Source organism: Onthophagus taurus, chromosome 7 (genome assembly GCF_036711975.1).
Source record: "Onthophagus taurus isolate NC chromosome 7, IU_Otau_3.0, whole genome shotgun sequence".
Classification (NCBI taxonomy): Eukaryota; Metazoa; Arthropoda; class Insecta; order Coleoptera; family Scarabaeidae; genus Onthophagus; species Onthophagus taurus.
The window spans coordinates 24,377,385-24,403,498 of NC_091972.1; the positions used below are offsets into that span (position 1 = coordinate 24,377,385).

Here is a 26,114-nt window from a genome sequence, read left to right on the forward strand (position 1 = left end):
GCCGTCAAGATTTTTATTTTATTTCTACGCCAAGATATGCGGAAAATAGTTTCAAGTAACTTTTATTTAAAACTTTTTTTGATATAAGTTCAAGTTTAGGTAGAACCATTATTCCATACTTTTTGTACACCTGTATATTTCTTAACTGATTGATATTTCATTGTTTTTTCTGTATTTAAATCTTGGCTCAATAAAGTATCATTATTATGTGTCCAAGATGATAATGTGTGCCAGGGATATTTGGGACGATGTAGAAGCATAGAATAACAGTTATTCTATGGTAGAGGGATGTAAAATCCTTGTTTATGTTTTAAGACCCACAAGATCAAAATAATAAAGTTGAGTTTTGATTAATGTTTTTATCCTCCCCTTGTTAGCAGTTGATTCCCACAGTAAAATCAATTTTTCAGAATTTTTAAATTCACTGACCCCAAAATCTATCTATAAATGTAAACAATCTCATCCGAACACATAAAACTTGTGCACCTCGAAATAGATTGCTTCCTAAACCACTATTTATTTATAAACGAAAAACGATCGTATTCAACTCATTACAGTTTAAAGCAAGCCAAATTTATTTTAATACACTTCAAATAATCACAAAACAGTTTTTTCGCAAGTTTCGGATGATTAAAATAGTTAAAATACGTTGCCAGATAAACTGCTCTAACTTATCAAATTTACGTCAACTAAAAATAATCGACCTGTGGTTAAAAATAACTGGCAGAGATGTAATAAGTAAGGATTAACTTTAAAACTAAAATATTACAAAATATTCGAAATTTATCAGGTAAAATAACATTTATTATCCCGTTCAATTACCTATTTTGCTACCAACCTATTTTTTTAAATGAATCATAACCTCAATTTTTAAATTTTAGGTTATGTCTTCGCATTCATGTGAATGAATTTGAGTTTGTAAGTTAAATTCGAACGAAAAGCAAATAAAACGTTTTAAAAATGTCTCAATTGATGATGTTGGTTGCTTCTGCTCATTTGGTATTTTGTCCATTTACTAAAGTTGAAGAAAGTTTCAATATGCAAGCGATACATGATATTTTGTATCATCAAGGGAATTTAACAAAGGTATTTACATAATTCGTGGTAATTCATTAAATATGTTTGTAAAATTTTAGTACGATCATCATCAATTTCCTGGTGTTGTTCCAAGAACATTTATCGGTCCAATGTTTATAACAACGTTAGTAGCTCCTTTAGTAGCTATTTGGCAATATTTAGAATTAAACAAATTCTGGGTACAATATTTTGGTAAATATTAACTACCTAATTAAAATGTGTACTCCTTATTATGTTTTTTTTTTAGTTAGATCAGGGTTAGGGCTCTCAGTTATATACACATTCAATATCTTATCGAAGACCCTTGAAAAAACTTTTGGTGCCCATTGGGCATGGTGGTACCTAATAATCACAATAACACAAAGCCATTTCATGTTTTATTTAAGCCGAACGTTGCCGAACATTTTTGCACTTCCCTTAGGTGAGAAGGTACCAAAATAATTAATTCCAACCCGTTTATAATTTTACCAATTAAGTGTTTATTTTCAATACATTCCAGTTTTGCTCGCCATCGACGGCTGGCTTAAAAACGACAACATGAAATTTTTGTTGTGTTCGGGTGCTGCTATTATTATATTTCGATTCGACGTCGCATTATTTTTGGGTTTATTACTCATTTACGATGTTTATTTGCAACGATTATCTTTGAGGAGGTTCATTCAAATTTGCGTTCCCGCTGGAATTGGTTTTTTATTATTATCCGTTGTGGTAGATTCAATATTTTGGCAACGACCGATTTGGCCTGAAGGAGAAGTGATTTGGTTTAATGTAATTTTGAATAAAAGTTCGAATTATGGGGTAAGAATTGATTTTGTGTTAACCCATTAAGGACCAGTGATAGAAATAATTGAAAAAATTCAAATTTTTTGTTAGTAATCGTTTATTTAGGTCTTTAGAAACAATCTTTAAAATATAAAATACAACATAATACATTTTTGTAGATTTTTTGAACGTTGCGTTAACGCAACATTGGGACTAACTCCATAGTAAATGGAACTTTACATTTGATGCACATAAATACTATCCTGCTCTGATATACCCCTGGGCCCGCTCTAGGGGCGGACCATCCGGACATTTGTCCGGGGCGGCAGCTCTAAAGGGCGGCATTTTGACTCAGAATGTGATAAAATTTTGATAATCGAATTTAATCGAAATTTTTGCTTGTCGATTTTCTACCAATGGAGAGCATGTTGTAAGAGACTGGCTAGTATACTCTATTTCAAAAAACTGTATTTATTGCTTTTCTTGTAAAATTTTCGGCTGTGTGATCAGTTCTCTTTCAAAAGACGGCTTTAAAAGTTGGAAGCATATCGTTGAAACGTTAAAAGAACACGAAGTTTCAAAAAATCATATTGAAGCTCACAAATCATGGCTGGAACTGAGTCAAAGACTAAAGCGTTGTAAAACTGTAGATGCATCTGCTCAAAAAATTATTAATGCTGATACAAACCATTGGTATGAAGTGCTTCTAAGAATCGTAGGAATCATTAAAATGCTTGGTAAAAGTTGTCTGGCTTTTCAAGGTACAAGAGATAAACTATTTGACCATTATTATGGTAACTTCCTAAAAATAGTTGAACTACTATCTGAATTTGGTCCCATTATGGAAGAACACGTGTGAAGGGTACTGAAAAAAGAGGAGATGAAAGCCCACTATCTCGGTAAAAATATACAAAACGAGATAATAGACTTGTTGCATCAAAATGTGAGGTCTCATATTATTAATGAAATAAAAAAGGCCAAATACTATTCTATAATTTTAGATTGCACTCCTGACGTAAGCAAAGTGGAGCAAATGACTCTTATATTCCGATATGTTACAGTCAATAAATCTGATTTCAACGATGCTGAAATAAAAGTTAATGAAAGTTTTTTGGGTTTCCTTCCAATTGAAAGGTGCACAGGAAAACAAATGACTGAAATCATAATTGAAGAACTTACTAATATGAGTTTAAACTTGCAAGATGTTAGAGGACAGGGATATGATAATGGATCTAATATGAAAGGCGATAAAGCTGGAGTGCAATCTAGAATTAAGAATTTAAATTCACGAGCGTTTTACGTTCCGTGTAGCAGTCATTCTGTGAATCTAGTGGTTAATGATATGGCAAAAGCTTCTTCGATAGCCGCTAATTTCTTCAACATAATCCAGAAACTATTTTTTTTTTTCATCATCTACGTTTCGGTGGGCAATACTTTTGAAACATATTAAAGGATTAACTTTGAAACCATTGAGTGCCACTAGATGGGAGAGTAGGATAGAGGCCTTAAAGACTTTACGATTTCAAATAGGAGAAGAATACGACGCAACAAAAACTTGGTACAAAATCTTAAACTGCATTAATCCTATAAGCAAACTAATGCAAACAAAAGATTTCGATCTAGCATCTGCACTTGACCTCTTACAAAATTGCAAAAAATTCTTTAAGGATCTTCGATCGGACAAGTCTGTCAATGAAAGTATAATTGATGCAAGAGAACTGGCTGCCGAAATTGACATTGAAGCTAATTTTGAATCAACAATTCTACGACACCGCATACAAAGAAAAAAAAATATTTTCTCATACGAATTTCAAGATGAACCGATTGAAGACCCCAAAGAAAAATATCAGTACAGTGTCGGCCAAATAGTTTGTATCAATAAATTAGCTATATATTTTTGATAGCATAGCTTTATATGTTTGATTATTTGATGCAGACTTTTTGAAAGGGATTATATGTTTAAAGGGCGGTAATTTGTCTTTTTGTCCGTGGTAACGGAAACGCTAGAGAGGGCGCTGTATACCCTGCAGCGTTGTCTCCACTTTTCATTGTTTCTTGAATTATGTGTAACACATCCAATCTGGAGGTTGAAGTTACAAAAATTGTGGAACCACGTCCTCTGGTTCTCCATCTAAAATCCAACTGAGAAATTGGTTTGTCATTATACAGGGTGATTTATTAGCTCACCACCAAACTTTGACATATGATAGCTAATCTAATTACCAAAAAAAATGTTAATGTTAACATATCTCCTATTTCAATTATTTACGAAATTATAACACTAAAGTTTTCTGCAGCGAATTTATTAATAGTCAGTAAAGTCAAACATTCAACAAAACAAAGTTGTCATTATAATATCAGTTCGATTTGTGCATCGCTAAAGAGCGGACTTTTTTGAGTAGAATGTACTGCCGTTGAAAATTTTAAACATAGCTGATAGTTTTCGAGATATAACATAAAGTTGTATTTTTTTAAATATAACTTTATAAAAAGTTGAAAAGAGAATATTTTTAGCTTTCCAATGATGTGTCGCACGCATGATGTTTCTGCGGAAAATAAGCGTTATTAAATATGTTAAAATAATCTTATTTTTTTAAATATAACTTTCAATTCTAAAATTTTACAGATTAAAATTCAAATTTTTAATTATAGTAGGAGAGGAAAACGCTAAATCCTGCTTGGTTACTATAGCAACGTGAGTTTACTTGTCATTTAAGAAGTTACGCATTATCTTTAAATACAACGATAAAATTAAATATAGAATATATTGGAGTCCGCTTTGAAGATGATACATAAGTCTTCATATCCCCATTAAAACAGTTTATGATCCCTAATTTTCCTCTATCTCGCCCAATTTCAAAAGAAAAGATTGCTGATATCAAAAAACTTCTACATCTTATGTTTGGGGAAAACTGGAAAAATACTATCGAAGATCTCATTCGTTGATACCGAACTGTTCTAACCTTACAACCAGTAAGTTTAGTAGAAGAAGGTGACGTCTGTGACTGTTCAGTTCCTGAAGTTGTTCATATTTAATTATTCATTATTATTTAGTAAGTATTTTTAATAAACAAACTTTAGTTGCAAACCACTTTTTATTGGTGAACAAAGTCAGGGATAAGATGCTGAAAAATTTAAATTAACTATTCAAAGTTTTTATTCGTTGGTACAAAACCAACTTTATCCTGAATAATAGTACAAAACCAGCTTTATTCTGTCATATTCGTGCAAAACCATATAGCCACTATAATACATAGTATTTTCTGTCCGGACCCGCCTACTATAATCAAAATTTTGAACATTACCGCTTACTATTTTGGAATTGAAAATCAACGCTTATTTTCTGCAAATACACCATACATGGAAAGTTAAAAATATGCTCTTTCTAGTAACATCATAATAAACTATAGTTTGTATTTCAAAAATCATCAAGTGTGTTTAAAATTTTTCAACGGCAGTATATTCTACTTAAAAAAGTGTCTTAAGAACGTATCAACCCCATTTCTCTAATTTCAAAAATAAACGAATTATGAGCATTTTTTGAAATTACGAAAATTTGATTTATTGGCAATAACTTAAAAATAAAAAAAGATAGAGGTTTGGTGTTTGCGGGATTGGATTAGTCTCGAAAAAAGAGACCGGGACATGGCACCTACTTTTTTCGTATCTCTTATAGTTTCTGAGATAGCCTATAACATCCAAATTTGCCCACCTGTACAGGGTGTCCCGTTAAGCGTACGGAGCGGCTGTATCTCGATAACGGTAAGGCCTAGAGCTTTGGGAAAAAATCTTTATAAGCAAAGTGACCAAGAGAAATAGCTGGAAATTATTTTGAAGTTCGTAATTCGACCGCTAGGGGGCGTAACTGTCATTAAGAAACATAAAATTGCCGCTATCTCAGAAACTTAGATGATGAGCTATAATTTTGACAACATCATTTAATAGCTTGGATAATACTGCAACGCTTTTGTTTTGCGATATTTCTCATATCTGTCATAATAAGGGAAGGGGAGGCCAATGCGTTTTCATATGTTTACATTTTAATATCTCCTGGACCATTCAACCGATTTGAATATTTTTGGTGTTGTTTGAAAGAGCATTTTATGCTCTTTTTAAAGATATTTTCAATAAAACCGTTTGCTTTAAAACAAATAAGCTAGAGGGCGTTATCTGCAGCGATTACATATTTTTGTGATTTTTGAAGAAAAGTTAAATGGAACGATACTATTTACTTCACAGACCCTTAGAGTCACCTTAAAATTTGCAAAATTTTAGTGAAAACCGCATCTCGATATCGCCACCCCTTCTCGAATTATAGAAGAAAATGATAAAAACTCGAGTGCCATCAATCGGATCCAGTTACCTTATCGATAAAAACAAATCACATAACCATGGTAACTGTAAACATGTCATTTACTAACGCAACAGCGTATGATAGAGCATATGATGATTTATTTTTAATGTTTCGAATGCGATACAACTGCATGGCAAAAATGTGCAATGCAATTACGACAAAGAAAGACATTTTTCTCTAGAAGTGTTTTTAAGATTGACTTGGTGATTACGGAAAACTGGCAACGTGTAGCCCATTCAGACATCTCTATGAATTAGTAAATCACATTGGTGCGCAATGTGATCCCACATAATCTGGGAACTCCGAAAACAATTGTCCACAAGATTCCTCAAGAGAATAATATCTCCACCACGTTGGTTTACATCAAGTCTTAACAGATACCGATTATGATAACAGACTGAACTATTATCATTGACTTTTAAATATGATTTGGACAAATCCAAACCTTTTATCACAAATGCTATGGATGCATGAAGCATCTGTCCACAAGCTGGTGTAAACTTGCATAATATGCATTCTTGGTTCGAGCAAAACCCACATGCTATCACCCCTTTTTCTATTGCGTATACTAAACGACCTGACTTTTCAAGAAAAACCAATAACCAGGGAAAATATGACAAAACTCTAAATACCAGTAGAAACGTGTCCAGGGCCGAGACTTAAGCTTTTAAGTTTTTTTTTCGTCGAAATTAGATTAAATAAATGCATCGAGGTTTATGTAAGGCATTTCGCACATTAGTGAGCTATTTTTGTCAAAAATTTAAGTTATTCTAAGTGTTTTGGTTTATTTTGTTTTATTATCATTGTTGATGTTTCATTGATCCGTTAGCTTTTAAACACGCCTCAAAAGTAGTTTTGAAGCAGTTCTAAGCTTCGATAAAGTGTGAAGGAAGGGTCTAGATAATAAAATTTTTGTGCTCTCTTATTTGTTTCCTAAGGTAACTTGATCCGATTAAGATATACGAATTTTTAACATTTTCTTCTATAATTCGAGAATGCATGGAGATATCGAGATGCGGTTTTCACTATTATTTATCAAATTTTATAGTGATTAAGGGTCCGTGAAGAAAACAGTACCGTTCCATTTAACTTTTTTTCAAAAATCACAAAAATATGTAACCGCTGCAGATAACGCCCTCTAGCTTATTTGTTTTAAACCAGGCGGTCTTACTAAAAATATCTTTTAAAAGAGCATGTAATGCTCTTTCAAACAAGACCAAAAATATTCAAATCGGTTGAGCGGTCCAGGAGATATTAAAATGTAAACATTTGAAAACGCATTGGCTTCCCCTCCCTTATTATGACAGATATGAGAAATATCGCAAAACAAAAGCGATGCGGTATTATCCAAGCTACTAAGGTCCGTTACTACCATCTTTTAGTTAAATTTATCTTATAGATAAACACATCTACTAGCCAATCAGGGCGCGTAAAATAGCCGTAACCATGGTAATAATCCTTTAGATAGCTTAACCAGAAGATGGTAGTAACGAGCCTAAATGATGTTGTCAAAATTATAGCTCATCATCTAAGTTTCTGAGATAGCGGCAATTTTATGTTTCTTAAGGTGTCAAAAATTATATTTGCGTAAACAATCTTTTTCTTCTCTTTACCTAAATTCAATAAAATATGTATTTAAATGCTTTATTTATTACTAGCCATAATATTCTCAATGTTGTCGTAATTTGAGACGTAAATGAAACCCGGCTCGTCGGGTTAAATAAGCATAATTAAAATATATATTATATTCTTTCTTTTTTTTATTTAATTAATAAAAGACTCTGAGGCCACCCTAACCAAGTATTTGCAGTCACAAAAACAACTTTAGACAAGTTTACGAATACAATTCATATGTATACCTACTGGTAGTTGCTAGGTCCCAATGTTGCGTTATCACAACGTTCAACTTTTAAAGTCACTTGGATACTAGATTTTGTAAAAATAGTTAGCTATTTATCCATATTCTTGTTCTGTGAAGTATGCTATATATCAAAAACATTCAGGATTAAAAAAATTATAATAAGAGTTCCTTTTTACAATGTTTTTAAATTCATATGACCATGCTAAAAATTTCACCATTGTTAATTTATATTTACGCTTAGAAGTTGAATTATCTATGACAAAAAACTGCATAGGTGTGCTCAAATCCTTCTTAAACGAATAGTATTTTTCTGATCAAAAATTAATGCTTTAAATATTTAAAAAAAAATCATTTTGCGAATTACGTTAACGCAACTATGGTCCTAGATGGGTAAAAAATGTATCGTTTTTTTGTTAATTTTTAGACTTCTCCATTTTTGTGGTACTTTTATTCTGCGATTCCAAGAGGGATGGCAGCCTCGGTGTTTTTGATCCCGTTGGGGATTTTCTTGGACCAACGTGCGGCGAAAATATGTTTGCCCGCTTTACTATTTGTACTTTTGTACTCTTTCCTGCCACACAAAGAATTAAGATTTATTATTTATGTCTTCCCGTTGTTAAACGTTCCAGTAGCTACTGCTTGTCATAGAATGTATAAATAATTATTTAAAAAAAAATAAATTATATTCATTTTGTGTTTTTAGATGGGAAAATAGGCACAAAAATTTGTTGTTCTACCTCTCATCGTTGGGTGTATCAGGTCATTTATACCTCAACGTTCTTTTTACTATATTCTTATTAAACATTTCAAGTACAAATTATCCTGGAGGTGTGGCGATGTCCAAATTTCATAGGCTCTATGAAAACGAAACGAATGTTAACGTACATATTTGTAATTTGGCTGCTCAAACTGGTGTTACAAGGTTTACAGAAATTAATTCAGGTTGGATGTAAGCAGTATTAATGTTTTATTCAATTTAATTTCTTTTATATAATAATTCTCTATTTGTAGATATAATAAAACAGAACATTTAAATCACGGCGATCCAGACATGTTTGAATTCACACATTTAATAGTCGAAGCCAAATCTAAGTATTCAACAAATTTAAAACCTTATACATTAACTCACGATATTGTTGATTCTGTGGAAGCGTTTCATAAAATTGTGTTTAATTATTATTCATTTCCTCCAATTCAAATTAAAATGAAACCCGTCCTATTCATTTTAAAACGTAAAGACAACTACAAAGATTTGCTCCCAATAATACCGCAAATCAACATAACAGAAATGGGGTCTGGGGAAGAATCTGAAGAAGTTTCAAATTTAAAAGTTATTGAAGAATCGAAAGAGGAGGATGTTACATATGAAGAAAAGGTTGCTACTTTACAAAAAGAACTGATGGATTCTGAAGATGTGACAAGATCAAGAGATTTTGAGGATAGTTATATTGATTTTGAGGAAAGGCTTAAAATTGAATTGATGGAAATGAAATTAAGGGAAGAAAGAGAAAGTGAGAAGAATAAAGAGGATGTTGAGAGAATTAAGGAAGTTGATGAAATTATAAATGAATCTAAGGAAATAAAATCACCGGAAAAGAAAAAAGAAAAATCTAATGAAAAAATAAAATCTAAGAAAATTGAAAAATCTTCTAAATTAATTAATCAGAAAGAAAAGCCAGATCTAACTTTAAAATCGATTGAAAAATCAGAACCAACAGAAAAGAAAAATGTTAAGAAATTAATAAAACGAATTGTTAAAGACGATATGAAACAAGAAAAAATGCAACAAATAAAAATCGAAGAGAAGCCTACAGTTATTCAAGAAAAATCTGTTGAAGAAAAAATTAAAAGTCAAGAAAAAGTGAAAAGTCAAGAACAATTAAAACCCGCTTACAAAGACATTCCCAAATTAAAAGAAAAAGGGAAAGTAAAAGAAAGCATAAAAAACATAATCCGAGATTTCAAAAAGAACCAAATCTTATCAAAAATAAAACCGAAAACCGAAGGCGCAAAACAAACCATTAAAAAAATAATCGAAGAAGATAAAACCTTGGTAGAAATGGAAGAGTTAAGAAAACTTCAACATCAAATCTTAGGAATCATCGAGGAAAATCCCAACATATTAAACAAAGAAGCAATCAAAACGAAAATAAACGAAGCCGTTTTTAAAGATATTATCGATGAAAGTAAATTGGAAATGGAAATTGTTAAACCGAAAGTAGTACCACCGGTAAAACTTGAAACTGAAGAAACGACTAAAGAAGAATCTGAAGAAATTACGATAGAGGAATCGACGGAGGAATTTGAAATTAGTGATATCGAGAAATCTGTTATACCTAAAACTGCGATTTACGATGAATTTATGCCGTTTAACACCGAATTTGAAGCTGCTAATGAACATATAGAAAATTTAATGATTATGTTGGAAGAAATTGTTAGTAATATGGAAGTTAATGAGGATTTGTATGTTAGTGAAGAATAAAGTGGATAAATAAAGCAGTTATATTATTTATAGTTTGTTTTTTATACTTTGTTGCACAAGATTACTATCAAAATAATAAAGTTGAGTTGTGAACAATAATTTTCTCCTCTTGTTAGGAATCGAAACGCAAACCTCTTCGCTCTCTTCAATTACATTCATTTTTCATCTCGACTTCCTAAATCACTTTATTTATTCATAATTTATAAGCGATATTCAACTCCAGCAACCTACCTATTGAAATAATTTGAGTTTGCAAGTTAAATTTTAATGAAAAATAAACAAAAAGTTTTTACTACGGGTGAAACACTGTATATTAACACGAAATCGTCAGTTTTGGAAGATAGTAGATGATATCGTTCTTTTGATGCCGATTTCATGTTAATATTTCAATTTCACCTCTTCGCCCGCAAGCAATCTCGGCAATTTGAGATAAAATCATTCATCATATATCTTGGTAAAGGTACAAAGACTTCTTTAACCTTCGAGCGGGCGCGCTGTTATAAAATTTATCACAATCTTCGTTTTTTTAATATATTTCCTTATATAATGCATTTGAAACGATTTAACGGTAATGTATTCGTGTAACCATGTATTTTTAACATTACGATGAGAAAATTAAAGAAAAAAAACTATTGGCGTCGTTTTTATGGCATAAAAAGGTGTAAAACATAAAAAATTTACACATTAATTGCTGATTGATAAGGCCGTATTGATATTATGGGATGAATTTATGGTGTAAATGTATTATAAACACGTTTCGAGTCATATGTGAAGGTTTTCGGGTTGTTTGCTGACTTTAGAAAAATACAGGTCCGTAATGCAAGTTTTGTCAGAATCGGAATTTTTTTCTTCATCTTTTCAATATTTCAATCTTTTCAATTTTTTCGCTAGTTTGTATAAATATTCAATATATTCAAAGGTTTTTTGCGTGTAAATAAGAGGTCTGTTGGGATCGGAAACTAAATTTTAAAACACCATGAGGGTTTGTTTGCACAGGCCGTATTTATTTTTTAGGAGTTATTTACGATTAGTTTTTATGAGTAGGTAATCCTCGGAAGATTTCGGGGTATATTTAGAATACGGTTGTCAATACATAAGTTTAGAGATCCACGTTATAGTCATTGTGTAAAGTGTCGTTGGAGCGAAAAGAAGTCTTTTTATGCAAAAAATTGTGTTGAAAAAATATTGAATGTGTTAAAATATAACAAGTGTTAAAATTTTATCTATTATACATATAAATGATGGCAGTACAAGAAATATTATCTAAAAGTGACATTGAAAACAACATTCAAGAACTATTTGATAAACCGAAAAAAGAAGAAGATAGTGAAGAAGAAGTGATATGAGTGATGAAGAAATTGAAGTAAATAATTTCGACAGCGCATCTGAAGTGGATAATTCTTCTGAAGAGTATGAAGACAGTATTGAGACATGTATAGAAGATTTTTATGTTGGAAAAGACAATGTCAAAAAAAAAAAAATATTAAGATAATAAAAGATGTTTCAGGTCCTACTTGTGGTGTAAAAAATCTTAGTGAATTAGAACTATTTCAAAAAATTATCGATAGTATAATGCTTGAAAATATTGTGGCACATACAAATACTTATATAGAATCTCTGAGATCAAATCGTGATTACACACGAAGCAGAGATATCAAAGATACCAACATAAACGAATTATTGGCTTATTTGGGAATACTTTTCTTAATAGGTATTAAAAAGTCACGTTTTGCCAATGTAAAAGAAATTTGGAGCAGTGATGGAGCAGGCATTCAAATTGTTAGAGCAATGATGAGCTACAAACGATTTTTGTTTTTAACTCGATCTCTCCGCTTTGATGATAAAGTTACAAGAGTGGATAGGCGTAAAACTGACAAATTAGCAGCAATTCGGTGTTTTTTCGAAATTTTTCTAGAAAACAGCGTGTTTCAAGTTAGGTGAATTCGTCACAATAGGGGAAATGTTGCATCCTTTCCGAAGTAGATGTGCATGGATACAGTATATGCCAAACAAACCTGCTAAATAGGGGATAAAAATATATGCACTTTGCTACGCGAAAACTTTTTATACATACAACATAGAAATTTATTGCAGCAAGCAACGAGATGGTCTATATATGGCATCTAACAAACCGATGGATATTGTAAAGCGATTGGTAAAACCAATAGAAAATTCAAACAGAAATGAAATTACTACTGTCAACTACTATACCAGCGTAGCTCTAGCAGATTATTTACTACAGAAGAAATTAACACTGAATAAAAAAGAATAAACGAGAAATCCCTTCAGCCTTTTTACCAAATAAAATGTGTGTTTTTTAATAACCTTATACTTATTAATGCGAACCCGTTGTCATAAAATGTATGATTTTATAACATAAGCGGGCGCATATGTTATAAAATCGAGCGCGCTCGCTCGAAAATTGATACGGACCTGTGTTATAAATTTTATACACAGCGCGCCCGCTCGTGTTACAAAATCGAGCGCGCCCGCTCGAAGGTTAAAAAAACATATACATACTACTAATCTGCCGAGGTCGCTTGCGGGCGAGGCAGTTATATGTAAATATATCGACGTAAAGTAGGTATAAACTACTAGTTTTAGCACTTTGACCGCAAGCGACCTCAGCAGTATTAGATGGCATTCAGTTAATGCCTTAGAAAGTGGATCAAGCGTACATTTGGATGAGAGATCATTTGTCTTCACTTCGAGGTGAAATCATTCGTTATATATCTTGATAAAGATGCAAAGACTTGTTTAAGAAAACATATACCGGGTGTTTAAAAATTGTGTGCGGATAAATATCTAATATTTTATCCACTTGTAGTTCTCATCAAGATAAACAAAGAAGTCTTAGTTCCTAAAATCAATTGTTTCAGAGATACAGTTGATTTTACGTTGCTTTTCAGTAAACTTTATATCTAGTCGTTTGGTGGTGTTACCCATACAAAATTAAACACATTTTGTCTTTATTAGTTATTGTCAATTTCACGTCATTTTCGCTGGTCCTTTTATTTCATGTAAGCATGAATGAATACACAAATGTTACACTTTATGTACGACGCTGCTAATGGTAACGCTTATGAGGAACGTTTTTGCTTAAAAAGTACACAGAATAAGCATTTTTATTCAAAAAGTATACTGTCAGAAAAGTTATTGTTATTTTAATCCGTAAAGAATACGTTACAGAGCGCCCTCTACCGGCGATAGTAAAACGGACTCCATAATCGTCTTTCTCATGCCAAAAAAACTCCGTATACCAAATTTGAAAAGAATCGGTTGAAATACACGTGTAATATTAAATAAAAATCAATTTAAAAATTTAATTTGAACATCCTGTATCTCCAAAACAAAGCGTTTGTCGACCTATGTTTATATGAAGTTTTTGTGTTAATTTCAAAAGACCTATCGACTGTTAAAGTCCTGCTACAAAAACCTGAAACATCCTGTATATCTAAGATGCAAAGCATAAGGTAAAGATGCAAGCACTCCTTTAAGAAAACATACGTATACTCTTAAACTGCTGAGGTTGCTTGCGGGCGAGGCAGTGGATTCGTAATTACCGATAATTCGAATCAATTAAACAAGGGCAATTATACGGATTAAACGATATATCAGCAATTATGTTTTGTTTTACTATGGCCAATAGCATGAAATCTTCGGTTTCCCATTCTTCATTGCTATCTAAGTTTTACCAACATTTCTTAATTAAGTCAACAGTGCAATTGCTTGAAAATTGGTAGACTAAGTTTGTCATTCAGCTTCTACTAGCACAGAAGTCGTCTTTTCCATAATATTCCCGGTAAAGCACCCTAGCCTGCTTAGCTAAATATTCACATGAATTAGTCGTAGTGACGAGATCTTTTTTTAAAACTATGAATGCAATGCATTTTCCAGTTTTAGAAATTCTCCTGTCTTCAAAGTTTTTCTTTTACAAGGATCATGATACAGTTCTTTATAAAGCTAATTCAATAAAAATAAAAGAACATGTACAGGGTGGGCAAATTTGGGTGTTATTATAGGCTATCTCAAAAACTATAAGAGATACGAAAAAAGTAGGTGCCATGTCCCGGTCTCTTTTTTCGAGACTAACCCAATCCCGCAAACATCAAACTTCCACCTTCTTTTGTTTTTAAGTTATAGCCAAAAAGTCAAATTTTCGTGATTTCGAAAAATGCTCATATTTCGTTTATTTTTGAAATTAGAGAATTGGGGTTGGTACGTTCTTAAGACACTTTTTTAAGTAGAATATACTGCCGTTGAAAAATTATAAAAATATTTAATGATTTTTGAGATACAACACAAAGTTGTATTTTTTTAAATACAAACTATAGTAGGTTATGGTGTTATTGAAAAGAGCATATTTTTAGCTTTCCAATGATGTATTGCTCGCATGGTGTATTTGGGGAAAATAAGCGTTATTTTTTAATTCTAAAATATTAAAGAATAATATTCAAAATTTTAATTATAGTAGGCGAAGAAAACGTTAAATGCCACTTAGTTACTATAGTAACGTGAGTTTACTGATCATTTCATTCATGAATTTTTCAAAACGAGTTTCCCGCTTAAAAATTTCTCATTATCTTTAAATACATAAAGCGAAAAATTAAAAAATGATTCTTTGAAAATGATAGATAAGGCGCCATATCCCATATAAACATCGTTTCAATGGAAAGTCCGCTGCCTAGTTTATGATCCCTAATTTTCCTCTATCTCACCCAATTTCAAAAGAAAAGGTTGCGAATATGAAAAAACTTTTAAATCTCATGGTTGGGGAAAACTGGGAAGATACTACCGAAGATTTCATTCATTGATACCCAACTGTGCTAACCTTACAACCAGTAAGTTTAGTAGAAGAAGATGACACAGTCTGTGAATGTTTAGTTCCTGAAGTTGTTGTTCATGTTTAATTATTTATTAATTAATACGTTTCTTATATTTTTAATAAACAAACTTTATCTACAAATCATTTTCTATTGGTGAACAAAGTCAGGGATAAGACACTGAGATATTTAAATCAACTATTCAAAGTTTTTATTCGTTGGTACAAAACCAACTTTATCCTGCATAATGGTACAAGATAAAAGGGATGAAATTCTCCATACTTTTTGTGAGAAATATTAAAAATACTTAATTTATTTCAAAAAGTAAACATGTTTCGAAACAAATGTTTCATTTTCAGTTGTTGTTAAATTTTTTCTTTTTCCTAAAACAGGTACTGAAGATGAAACATTTGTTTACTTTTTGAAATAAATGAAGTATTTTTAATATTTCTCACAAAAAGTATTTACTTTTTCCTATTTTTATTATGGTACAAGGCAACTTTCTGCCATATTCGTGCAAAAACCATATAGCAATTAGGTAGTAATTACTGTCCGAACCCGCCTACTATAATCAAAATTTTTAACTTTAGCGCTTACTATTTTGGAATTGAAAATTAACGCTTATTTTCCGCAAATGCACCATACATGCGATACATCATTGGAAAGCTAAAAATATGCTCTTTTCATTAACATCATAAACAAGTATAGTTTGTATTTAAAAAATTCTACTTAAAAAAGTGTCGAAAGAACGTATCAACCCCATTTCTCTAATTTTAAAAATAAACGAAATATGAGCATTTTTTGAAATCATGAAAATTTGACTTTTTGGCTATAACCTAAAAACAAAAGAAGATAGAGGTTTGGTGTTTGCGGGATTGGGTTAGTTTCGAAAAAGGAGACCGGGACGTGGCACCTACTTTTTTTGTATCTCTTATAGTTTCTGAGATAGCCTGTAATAACACCTAAATTTGCCCATCCTGTACATATGTACCCATTACAAGATCCAAACAATCTACACTTACCTCTTGATTTTCAATCTATTCTTGCGTATGTCTGAAATAATTGAACAACCAATATTATACAGGTTGTCCCAAAACTCAAAGTCAAGCGGGCACCGGGTGAGAGGCCAACCCATACCTGTTCTGGTAAAAATAAGAAAAAAATTCTATGTCTCTTATAGTTAAGTGGTAAGAGACATATTTTTGAAAATGTTAAAAATCGTTCCCGTACATCATATCTTTAGGTACTACGGTCAGAAATGTTCGCAATTTAATAGTGTTTTTCTTAATAATGTATTCCTAACCTATTTTGCAAAAAAAAGTATTAGTTTGATTGAGTTAAGGTTGAAAGAATTTATGTCTATTAAATTTGACACACGATTTCTAAACAAAGGAGTAGTACAACACCCTTGGCAAGTTATTTTAAAAGATGGCCTGTTTAGTCAAGATTTCAAAATGGTATAACACTTGCCATTTTTCTCTTCCTAAAAAATATGTTCTTCTGCAAAAAACGCGTTATTTAAAAAAATTCATACTTTCGTATGTTATTTGTATTTCCTCCAAAATGATTTAACAACTTTGTTAGAAGATGTGCCACTCAATATCTACAGAGAAATGTGGTTTCAACAAGATGGTTGCCTTGCTCATTATGCTTGTCCTGTATGGGATTGCATACAGAATACCCAGAAAGATGGATTGGGCGTCGTGGTTCGATTACGTGGCCTCCTCATTCTCTGGATCTAAATCCCTTTGATTTTCTTATTAGGATTGCATAAAAGAAACAGTGTGTTAAAAACCGATTAAAAATCTTGACGAACTAAGCCACAATATTTATACAGCAGCAGAAGAAACAAATGCAAAGAGATTTACACAACTAGTAAAAAGATGTTTACTGTGACGATGCAGAGCTTGTATTACTGCCGATGGCAAATAATTTAAGCATTTGCCTTAGTTTTAAGAAAATAATGCAAAAAATTAATAATAAATAAATTTGTTTGTTTAATTTTGTCTTTAGATTAACCTTATTTGAAAGAGTCTTTTTACAAATCATAAGGGTAACCATCTTGTTGAAACCACATTTTGTAATTCGTAGATATTGACTGGCACATCTTCTAACAAAGTTAAGAGGAAATAAAAAGTAAATACAAATAATATACGAAAGTATGATTTTTTTAAATAATGTGTTTTTTGCAAAAAAATAGGCAATAATATTTTTTATGACAAGAAAAATGGCAAGTGTTGTACCATTTTGGAAACTTGACTAAACAGGCCATCTTTTAAAATTACTTGCCAAGGGTGTTGTGCTACTCCTTTTTTTAGAAATCGTGTGTAAAACTTGATAGACATAAATTCTTTCAACCTTAACTCAATAAAACTACTTAATACTTTTTTTTTGCAAAATAGGTTAGGAATACATTATTAAAAAAATCACTATTAAATTGCGTACATTTCTGATCGTAGTACCTAAAGATATGATGTACGGGCCCGATTTTTAACATTTTCAAAAGTATGTCTACTACCACTTAACTAAGAGACATGGAATTTTTTTCTCATTTTTACCAGAACGGATATGGGTTGGCCTCTCACCCGGTGCCCGCTTGACGTTGAGTTTCGGGACACCTGTATATTTTTGCCAATTCAGCACCTGAGTATCATCCTTTTTGCGATTTTTCTAAAACATAAATAATTATCTTTTCTGCAACGACAAAGTATTGTGCTTTCTTTTTACAATACTAGCAAAGTGAGAATAAACACGTTGAAATACGTACAACACTTCATAGATTATAATGATTATGAAGGCTCAGAATACGCATCTTAGGTATATTGAGTATTGGTGCGGATTACAAAGTACTTCAGATTACCGTTTATATGGATTATCAAGAGATTATTGTATATTAAATTATGTTGCAAAAAATTGTTGGCGACATGGAAGTTAATGAAGATTTCTATGTTGATGAAGAATAATAAAATGGATAAATAAAACAATTTATAGTTTGTTTTTTATATTTTATTATTAATGTTTGAATAAACAACCTTAAGTGCTAATTTCTTCCAATAAACTTAAACATTTATTTTTTAGAATAGTTATAGCTTCTTTAAAAATATCAGCTGCTGGTAATGCTCCAACAGATTCAATTGTAACTAAAAAAAATAAGTTGAAAGAAATTGTTTCTTTATTTGTTGATAACTTACAAATAAAATGATTATCAATTTTACTCATTATAACAGATTCCCTTAAATCTTCATGTCTATAAATATTTCTACTGCTCATATCATATCTTGCACTATTAACTTTAGCAACTTTCTTCCCATTTTTATCTTCAATAGCTATCACACCTGGGCTAAAGCATTTTTGTAGTCTTTCGGCAGCTTCACCTTCCACAGGTTTAATTAATTTTATATTTGGAAGTAACCTATAGAAAGCAGTGGCTAAAACAATTAATTTATTCAATAAAATTTTGTTTAAATTAGTTATTTTATGGGTAATTTATTACCAACAGGGGAAAATTTTGCGTGATCTCTTCCAATACCTTTAACTGCAATTAATTTAATATCCATTTCATGTCCAGGCCTCATTTTTGCAATCAATATCTTATCATCAATCGCACAAACATCACTTTCTTTATAATATTCTGATTGATTTCCTATAGGTAACCATTTGATATGTTTTGAATAAACATTATTATTTTTATACAAATCATTTGCACAGGCAGAATCTTTATTTCCATCTTTGTTATGGCTACATTTAATTTTTAATTCATATTCCAAACACTCGTTATCAGCATACTCAGCATTCTCCTTATTGTGAAATTCGAATAATCTAGGATCTGCTTTTAAAGGAACTAACCCCAAGCGATGTGCTAACACTTCATCTTGTATTATAGAAGTGTTGTTATAAATATGGACTTTTTCAATTGCCATACTGGGAACATCACTTAAAATGACTCGTCTTATTGAGTTTACTAATGAAGTGTGAATCCCAATTAAATCAAATTCAATTTCGTATGGGTTATAACGAACAATTACTATACGAAAATTTTTTTTGAAATCATTCATATCAAATATAACTTTATTTGCTGTTGTTAACTAAATAAATAAAAATTATGAAAATAAGAGGTTATGTTTTGTAATTCATTTAACTTACGTCGTATAATTTATGTTCTCCAAGTAATAATGACCCAGAATCATTTTCATCTTTATTAATTTTATTCATTTTTAAATTCAAATTCAACGAAATTAAATTATTATTGCGCTTTGAATTACCTTTTGAGGTTATGTATATCTGTCATACGTCAAAAAATCTTTAAAAAGCACATGTATTTGTTTGTCAATTTACGGTTGGTACAGTTGTTGAAACTTACCCGCATTACTCAAAAGAGGTCGCCTTTCATATTTACGCGTAACTGCCATTTAAAAAAAGTTTCGCAAAAGTTTCTTGTGACGTGTGAAAGGTTTAAACAAAAATATTCCGCGCAAACCTTTCTCCAAAGAATAATTCGCGAAGTGTATACCTTAAAATAAATAAAATGCATTCCAGTAGGCGTCGAAAAAAGCGTTTAAATTATGGTGTCAGAACGGTCGAGGTAGAACGGGGCCCAAATGGGTTTGGATTTACTATTTCTGGTCAACAGCCGTGCATTCTTTCGTGTATTGTGGCCCATTCCCCTGCGGATATTGCCGGTTTAAGAGCTGGAGATTTTTTAATTTCAGTAAATGGTATTAGTGTGTCTAAATTAGCCCATGATGCTGTTGTGAATCTTATTGGGAATTGTTTTGGTCCGATACAGATGACTATTGCAGAGAATTACTACTCAGATAGTAGTGATGATGATGTTGATGTTGGAAGAATTGTAAATGTTCGAAAGGTTAAGCATGGTCATAAAAGTAAAGGTCATAAGATATACCAAAAGTCATTTGATGTTGGGTGTAAAAGAAATGCTTTAAAAACTAGAGAAAATACCAAGAATGGGAATAATTATGATGATTACTTAAACACACCAAGTGTTTCTTATCAAATGTTGAAAGAAAACGCAACGGGACCGATTGAATATAAAGCAATTGTGGGATATTTAGGTACAATTGAAATGCCAAAACAACTTTTACCCAATTCTCGATTAAGTACAGTTGTAAGTTGTATAAGAAAACTTAGACAAGAAAAACGAGTTCCAACAGCTGTTTTAATGACAATTCTACCAACTTGTCTCACTTTAAAAAATGCATCTAATCACATTTTGGCTATTTATCCAACGAATAGAGTTGTTTATATCAATTCGCCTACTGACAAAGATTCCAGATATTTCGGATTAGTTACTAGTGCTATAAATGATGCTAACGACAATACGGAAAGTGATAAAAAAAGTGATGTTAACATTTCAAATAGTTGTCATGTTTTTGTTACTGATACCAAGATTGCCGAACATGAAACACACGCAAAGAAAGCCGAATCATTTCAAATATCTTGTACAATTGATGTCGTTACTGGTAAGGAATGTTTTTCGTAAGGGAAGTAATTTAACTGTGGCACACCAATTTTGATGAAATTGGGTATGCTCATAGAATGGACCAAAATAAGGTTTATGTATTTTTTTATACGTGGGGTAAAAACCCCTGAACAGAGTTTTAGGGGTTGAAAGTTTGGGAAAAAAGCACTTTCGCTTATATTTCGAAAACGAAGTAATATCAACTTTTGGTAAATTGAAACTGATATTCATTTTTAATAAGCTTTCTTTTGATGTATCACACATATACCACAGGGTGAAAGGGAGCGAACTACCCTTATTTTTTCAGGTTTATTTAAAAATCAACCTATCGATTTTGATGGCATTAAATACAGGTGGCTCAGCGAGACCGTTCATTAGACGTTGAAAATAAAAATTTGAAAATCAAATTTAAGCACATACAGGATGTCAGATAAAAAGCGCCCCAAGCTGTAACTCTGTCATTTACATTGCGATTTTCATGAGCGAGGTATCAAATGAAATGGTTTGATGAATACTATGATTCATGCTACAAATAAATTTTTTCCAAAGCCATCTTCAATTTAAAGCGATTATTAGCTTTTGTTTTTCAAATTGCTCCATATTTTTCTTCGCGTGATTTTATAGAGATTGTTTTTCTGAATCCATTGATGCATCCATTTTTTTTGTAATTTTAGCAGAGAAAAAACACTCCTGTATACAGGTGTCTCACGTAAGTTTTTTTATGATCCAGTATTCGTACAGTTTTGAAATTTTGGTAGTATGGGTAGTTCAGTCGGAACTTTCGATCTAAAATATTTTCAAGATGGCTGCCACGTCCGGTCTACCGGAAGTAGACCATAACTTCGTTATTTTAAATGGAATGCTATAATTTTTATTACACCTTTTAATTGTACGTAAAAAAACATGTTGATTTTCATAAAAGTTATTGGTACCTAGCGTTTTTCGTTTTCGAGTTATTTTGATTTTAGGGATTTTTTGACAACTTTCACCATGCTCTTTAAAACCCTATATCCCAGGCAACGTTCATTGAAAAAAGCTCTAAATTGGCACGATTACTCTTCAGATGCTTTCAAATAGATTGTCATATATTATATCAGAGTATCTTATTTTATGAGCCTACGCGAAAGGGAATTTAATTCTCTACAATTTATTTATAAACATTCCTATACCTATTTATTGTAGTTTCTCTCATATTCGTAAATTTATCAAAACATGCAGGAAACCATTTGTATTTTTATTAGAGTTTATCAGTTTTTTGTTTAATTTATTTCTATTATTCGAGGGGTAAACCGCTAGTTCAAATTTTGTACACCTACTTCCCCTTTGACAAATAATTCCTTATACTTCCTACTTATATTCCTAGTATTTTCCTGTACTTCCGTGTATTTCCTCATAATTCCTTATACTTCCCCGTACTTCCGTGTACTTCCCCGTAATTCCTCTTACATACTCGTATCTCGTCTCCATTCGGACGGCATATCCACGTGTGTCTTTAAGTAAAACACCCAAATAAAAGTCAATAAAAATTAACATATATTCTTTGGCAAATAAAAACATTGAGTTTTTCTATATAAAAACAGAAAATAATAATACTGACAAAACAGTATTAAAGTTTTTTATAATTTTGTTTGAAAGCTTTGTATAATTTCTTTATTTCTACATCATCATGTCTGCTAATTTGAAATATGCTGTTACCAAGTAAAGTTTGTTTAGTACAGAAAAAAAGTCTGTTATAAACAGTTGATTATTGTCAATATTGTCTCCTTTGCGTTTAGATCTTTCACTTCTTCCGTACTTTTCTAATTTCCATTTTGAAGAGCTAGTCTGGGGAGAATTATTACGAGTAACAATTTTTCGTGTAGGAACTCGTGTAAGGGTGTCAGTCGAGATTTCGGTCTTTGTTGGAGTTACACACTCGGTTACGCCGACTGATACTTCCTCGGATACTTCTGAGGAAACATTTTCTTTATCGGTTTCCGAGGCGGTTTCATTAAAGTAAATATTTTCAATACTCTTCAGACATTCATGATGAGATGTGTCAATACGGTCAACAGGTGTTACGGAAATATTTTCTAGTATAATAATCTTTTGTGAATTATTTTCAACTGAAGAACTTGCACGTGAAGAACACGGATTTGGGTTCAACGTAAAATAATCAGTAATTGATGTTTCCCTGCGTTTACTTTCAACAATAGTTGCCGGCGCATTAATTTGATCGTTCGTATGCGCAGTAATATGTTTACTTAAAAAATGTTTATGAATATTAGCATATATCCATCTTGGTTGACAAGTGTCTTTTTTGGACACCTTTTGGATTTTGCAACTTTGACCACAAAAGCAAGTCACAGTGCAAGAAAAATGTTTACCTAATCCTTTTTGAATTTTTAGGCTTATACCATTACATTTTGATTCAAATATTAACCATTGTTCCTGACTAACTTTTGTTTTAAGCCAGCACTTTAGAGCTTTCAATATAACGCACTTTTCTGTTTCCTGATCTGTAGCTGCAGTCTCACTTAATGGTTGTGCTGAGGGGGGTGGTAATGTCTGCTCAGAAATGTTTTCAGTTATGTCGGTTTGCGTAGACTGAGTCGATATTTTTCTCTCGTATTTGGATTTATAAAATTTGGAAATTAAAACTATTTGTTTTTTCGTGCCAGATAGCAATTTAAATTGCTGCGGATTATTTTTAAAAATCCCGTAAAACAAATTTTTTTCTTCCAAAGTTAGTAATTCATGGTAGTCATTTCTAATAAATGCTTCTATTTTTTCTAGATCATTTTCGTCAATCGTACCATGCAGCACCTCATTATCAAATCCGCTAATAGTAAGAATTTCCTTAACATTTTCATTTAATTGAAATTGTAGAAAATTTTCGGCCTCTTGAAAACAGCGATAGCGATTTGCCGTCATCCTGGCGCCTAATACAAAACAATTTACGAGCGAATTTAGTACCATTGACTCTTCACGATATGTTAATATAAATTTAAATTTTAATATGATACTCATTCAATCTTACCTTTGAATGAAAACGATGCTTTTACTAGTAACAATTCACACACCCTTTATGAAATAGAAGCTGCGCACCTAATACTAGATCTAGCTTGTTTATGGAACATCGTAACTTCGATCGTTAGATATCGTGTTTAATCGTGTTCGATCGTGTTTCAATATATCCCCAAATTTCCCTAAATAATTTCCCGTACTTCCCCAAACTTCCTCGATAATTCCCCGTAATTCCTTGTACTCCCCCGTAATTACTCGCATCTCCCCATAATTCCCCAGACTTCCCCGTAATTCGTCGAACTTCCCCATAATTCCTCCGCATTTCCCCTATTTTGTACACCTACTTCCCCAGCGGTTTACCCCTCGCTATTATTATTTGTACTATTAACTTCGATTGATAATCTTTTAGTTTACTAGCTTTTACTTACCAAAAACAACAAACAGAAGATCAAATAAATAAATCTATTAAAACAAAAAGTTAATGACAAAAATTAGATTTGAATAAAAATATAAATTTATAATATAAATTTGTTATTAATTTGAATTTGGAAATGCAAGAAAATACGTTAAATTATTTATTTCGTTGTCTTCATCACTGGTGACCGGAAATATGCGATTTTTTTTGGTCTCAATATATCCAGAACTAAGAAATTCTTTATCAATTTTTTGAAATTTTTCCTTGTGATGGGCGTTAGGTTTGTTAGGCATCTCTCATTAAGTGTTCAACACGTCTTGTCCGAAAGTTTATTACATTCGCCATCAATACAAAATAAATTTCAAATATCGGCGTTGGAATAATTTAGCATGATGTTCAATAACTTACACCCGTCGTCAAATGTAACTAATGGCAACAATAATACAAACATGGACCAAAAACTGTCAAAATTCCATAGCTTTCTAATAAAAAAACCTGCATTTCGTTCATGTTTTAATAAATTTCGCAATATGAGGCAAACTACAATAAATAGGTATGGGAATGTTTATAGATAACTTGTAGAGAATTAAATTCTCTTTCTGATAGGCTAAAAAAATATGGGGCGTTCCACTTAAAATTTTCGACTTTCTCGCCATTGAATATGGAGAAACAGTAATTCAATTTTTGACCAGCCTGTATGAGATACTCCGATACAACAAATGACAATCTATTTCACAACATCTGAAGAGTAATCGTGCCAAAGTAGATCTTTTTTGAATGAACTTTGGCTGAGATATGGAGTTTTAAAGAACATGTTGAAATTTACCAAAAAAAGTTTAAAACCAAAATAACTCGAGTTTGGGCACGTCATTCAGATACACCCTGTATACAGGTTGTCACACAAGAACGCCGCAAGCTGTAACTATGTCATTTACCTTCCCACTTTTATGAGCGAAGTATCAAATGAAATGGTTTGATGAATACTGTGATTTATGCTACAAATAAACTTTTTCCAACGCCATCTTCAATTTCAAGCGATTCTCAACTTTTGATTTTCGAATTGCTCGGTATGTTTTCCTTCACGTTATTGAATACATATTTTTTTCTCTGAACCCATTGCTGTACAGGTGTCCCAATTTCGAAGTCCGCATAGGCTATCTCCGAAACTAAAAGGGATAGAAAAACAGTAGCTTACATGTCATGATCTCGTTTTTCGAGAAAATACTAACGCTGAAAACTCCGAAGAGCTATCGCCTTTTGTTTTCGCCCTATCGGCAAAAAGTGAAAATTTTGCGAAAACGACAACCGCGAATATCTCGCTTATTATCAAAGATGGAGTATTATAAATAAACTGGTGTGAAGTTATCCATAAATCCCAGCAATAAACTTAAAACATTAATAATTCCGTAACCAATACGATTTGGGTAACCAAATTTCACACACAGGTCACTCTTACCCTCAAGAACAGCTAACCACCCCCATTTGGTAAAAAAAAAAATTTTTCAGCCCTCACCCCCGAAAAAGGGATGTTTTCGCCCTGATGGGCACCTTCGAATTAAACGAAATTCTACCACATAATAGAACACACTTCTAAGTATTTTTATCAATTTTCAAAACACCGTAAGCCCTAACGGTTTTCGAGAAAAAAAATCGGTATTATAAACCGCGGATGGGACTTTAGGGGTGAATTTGACCCCGTTGGCCACCTTCAAAATTGATGAAATTTTAGGATGATTTAGAGGATGCCTTTAGCGATTGAAATCAACCATCCAAACACCGTAAGGTATTACGGTTTCCGAGAAAAAAAATGTATTATTAGACACTATAGGTACACAGCGCGGCGCGGACTTTGGGG

At 31.9% G+C, this 26,114-nt stretch overlaps 3 protein-coding genes across 5 annotated transcripts in view; 2 read left to right on the forward strand and 1 right to left on the reverse strand.

Moving 5' to 3' along the window:
• The first annotated feature begins 106 nt into the window (after positions 1–106).
• On the forward strand, positions 107–10,564 carry LOC111415243 (Alg12 alpha-1,6-mannosyltransferase). Of its 2 annotated transcripts, XM_023046821.2 has the most exons (8): positions 107–790; positions 882–1,086; positions 1,137–1,269; positions 1,325–1,498; positions 1,577–1,875; positions 8,479–8,705; positions 8,758–9,003; positions 9,066–10,564. In XM_023046821.2, exons 2-8 carry the CDS (start codon positions 961–963, stop codon positions 10,534–10,536), a joined length of 2,676 nt encoding a protein of 891 aa, XP_022902589.1. In that variant the 5' UTR covers positions 107–790; positions 882–960; the 3' UTR covers positions 10,537–10,564. The 2 variants fall into 2 exon arrangements, with proteins under 2 accessions (XP_022902589.1, XP_022902590.1); XM_023046822.2 differs by lacking the exon at positions 107–790 and having other exon boundaries at positions 974–1,086; positions 1,325–1,506.
• Positions 10,565–18,350: 7,786 nt separating this feature from the next.
• On the reverse strand, positions 18,351–19,786 carry LOC111415265 (RNA polymerase I and III subunit C). Its single transcript, XM_023046847.2, has 5 exons — positions 19,720–19,786; positions 19,503–19,659; positions 18,853–19,444; positions 18,551–18,787; positions 18,351–18,499 (listed from the first exon to the last, which is right to left on the reverse strand). The coding sequence occupies exons 2-5, from the start codon at positions 19,569–19,571 to the stop codon at positions 18,393–18,395; spliced, it is 1,005 nt and encodes a 334-aa protein (XP_022902615.1). The 5' UTR covers positions 19,572–19,659; positions 19,720–19,786; the 3' UTR covers positions 18,351–18,392.
• Positions 19,787–19,884: 98 nt separating this feature from the next.
• LOC111415263 (locomotion defects) overlaps positions 19,885–26,114 on the forward strand; it is a 58,229-nt gene continuing 51,999 nt past the window's right edge. For both annotated transcript variants that reach the window (XM_023046845.2, XM_071198209.1), the window contains exon 1: positions 19,885–20,839. In XM_023046845.2, coding sequence (XP_022902613.1) covers positions 19,885–20,839 — 955 coding nt within the window. The remainder of the gene's footprint in view (positions 20,840–26,114) is intronic.

Coding starts and splice junctions, on each gene's coding strand:
- LOC111415243 (XM_023046821.2), top strand. CDS start 961: ATGTCTCAATTGATGATGTTGGTTGCTTCTGCTCATTTGGTATTTTGT. Junction 1,087..1,136: donor ATCAAGGGAATTTAACAAAG/GTATTTACATAA, acceptor GTAAAATTTTAG/TACGATCATCATCAATTTCC. Junction 1,499..1,576: donor CATTTTTGCACTTCCCTTAG/GTGAGAAGGTAC, acceptor AATACATTCCAG/TTTTGCTCGCCATCGACGGC.
- LOC111415265 (XM_023046847.2), bottom strand. CDS start 19,571: ATGAATAAAATTAATAAAGATGAAAATGATTCTGGGTCATTATTACTT. Junction 19,445..19,502: donor GAGAACATAAATTATACGAC/GTAAGTTAAATG, acceptor TTATTTATTTAG/TTAACAACAGCAAATAAAGT. Junction 18,788..18,852: donor CGCAAAATTTTCCCCTGTTG/GTAATAAATTAC, acceptor TAATTGTTTTAG/CCACTGCTTTCTATAGGTTA.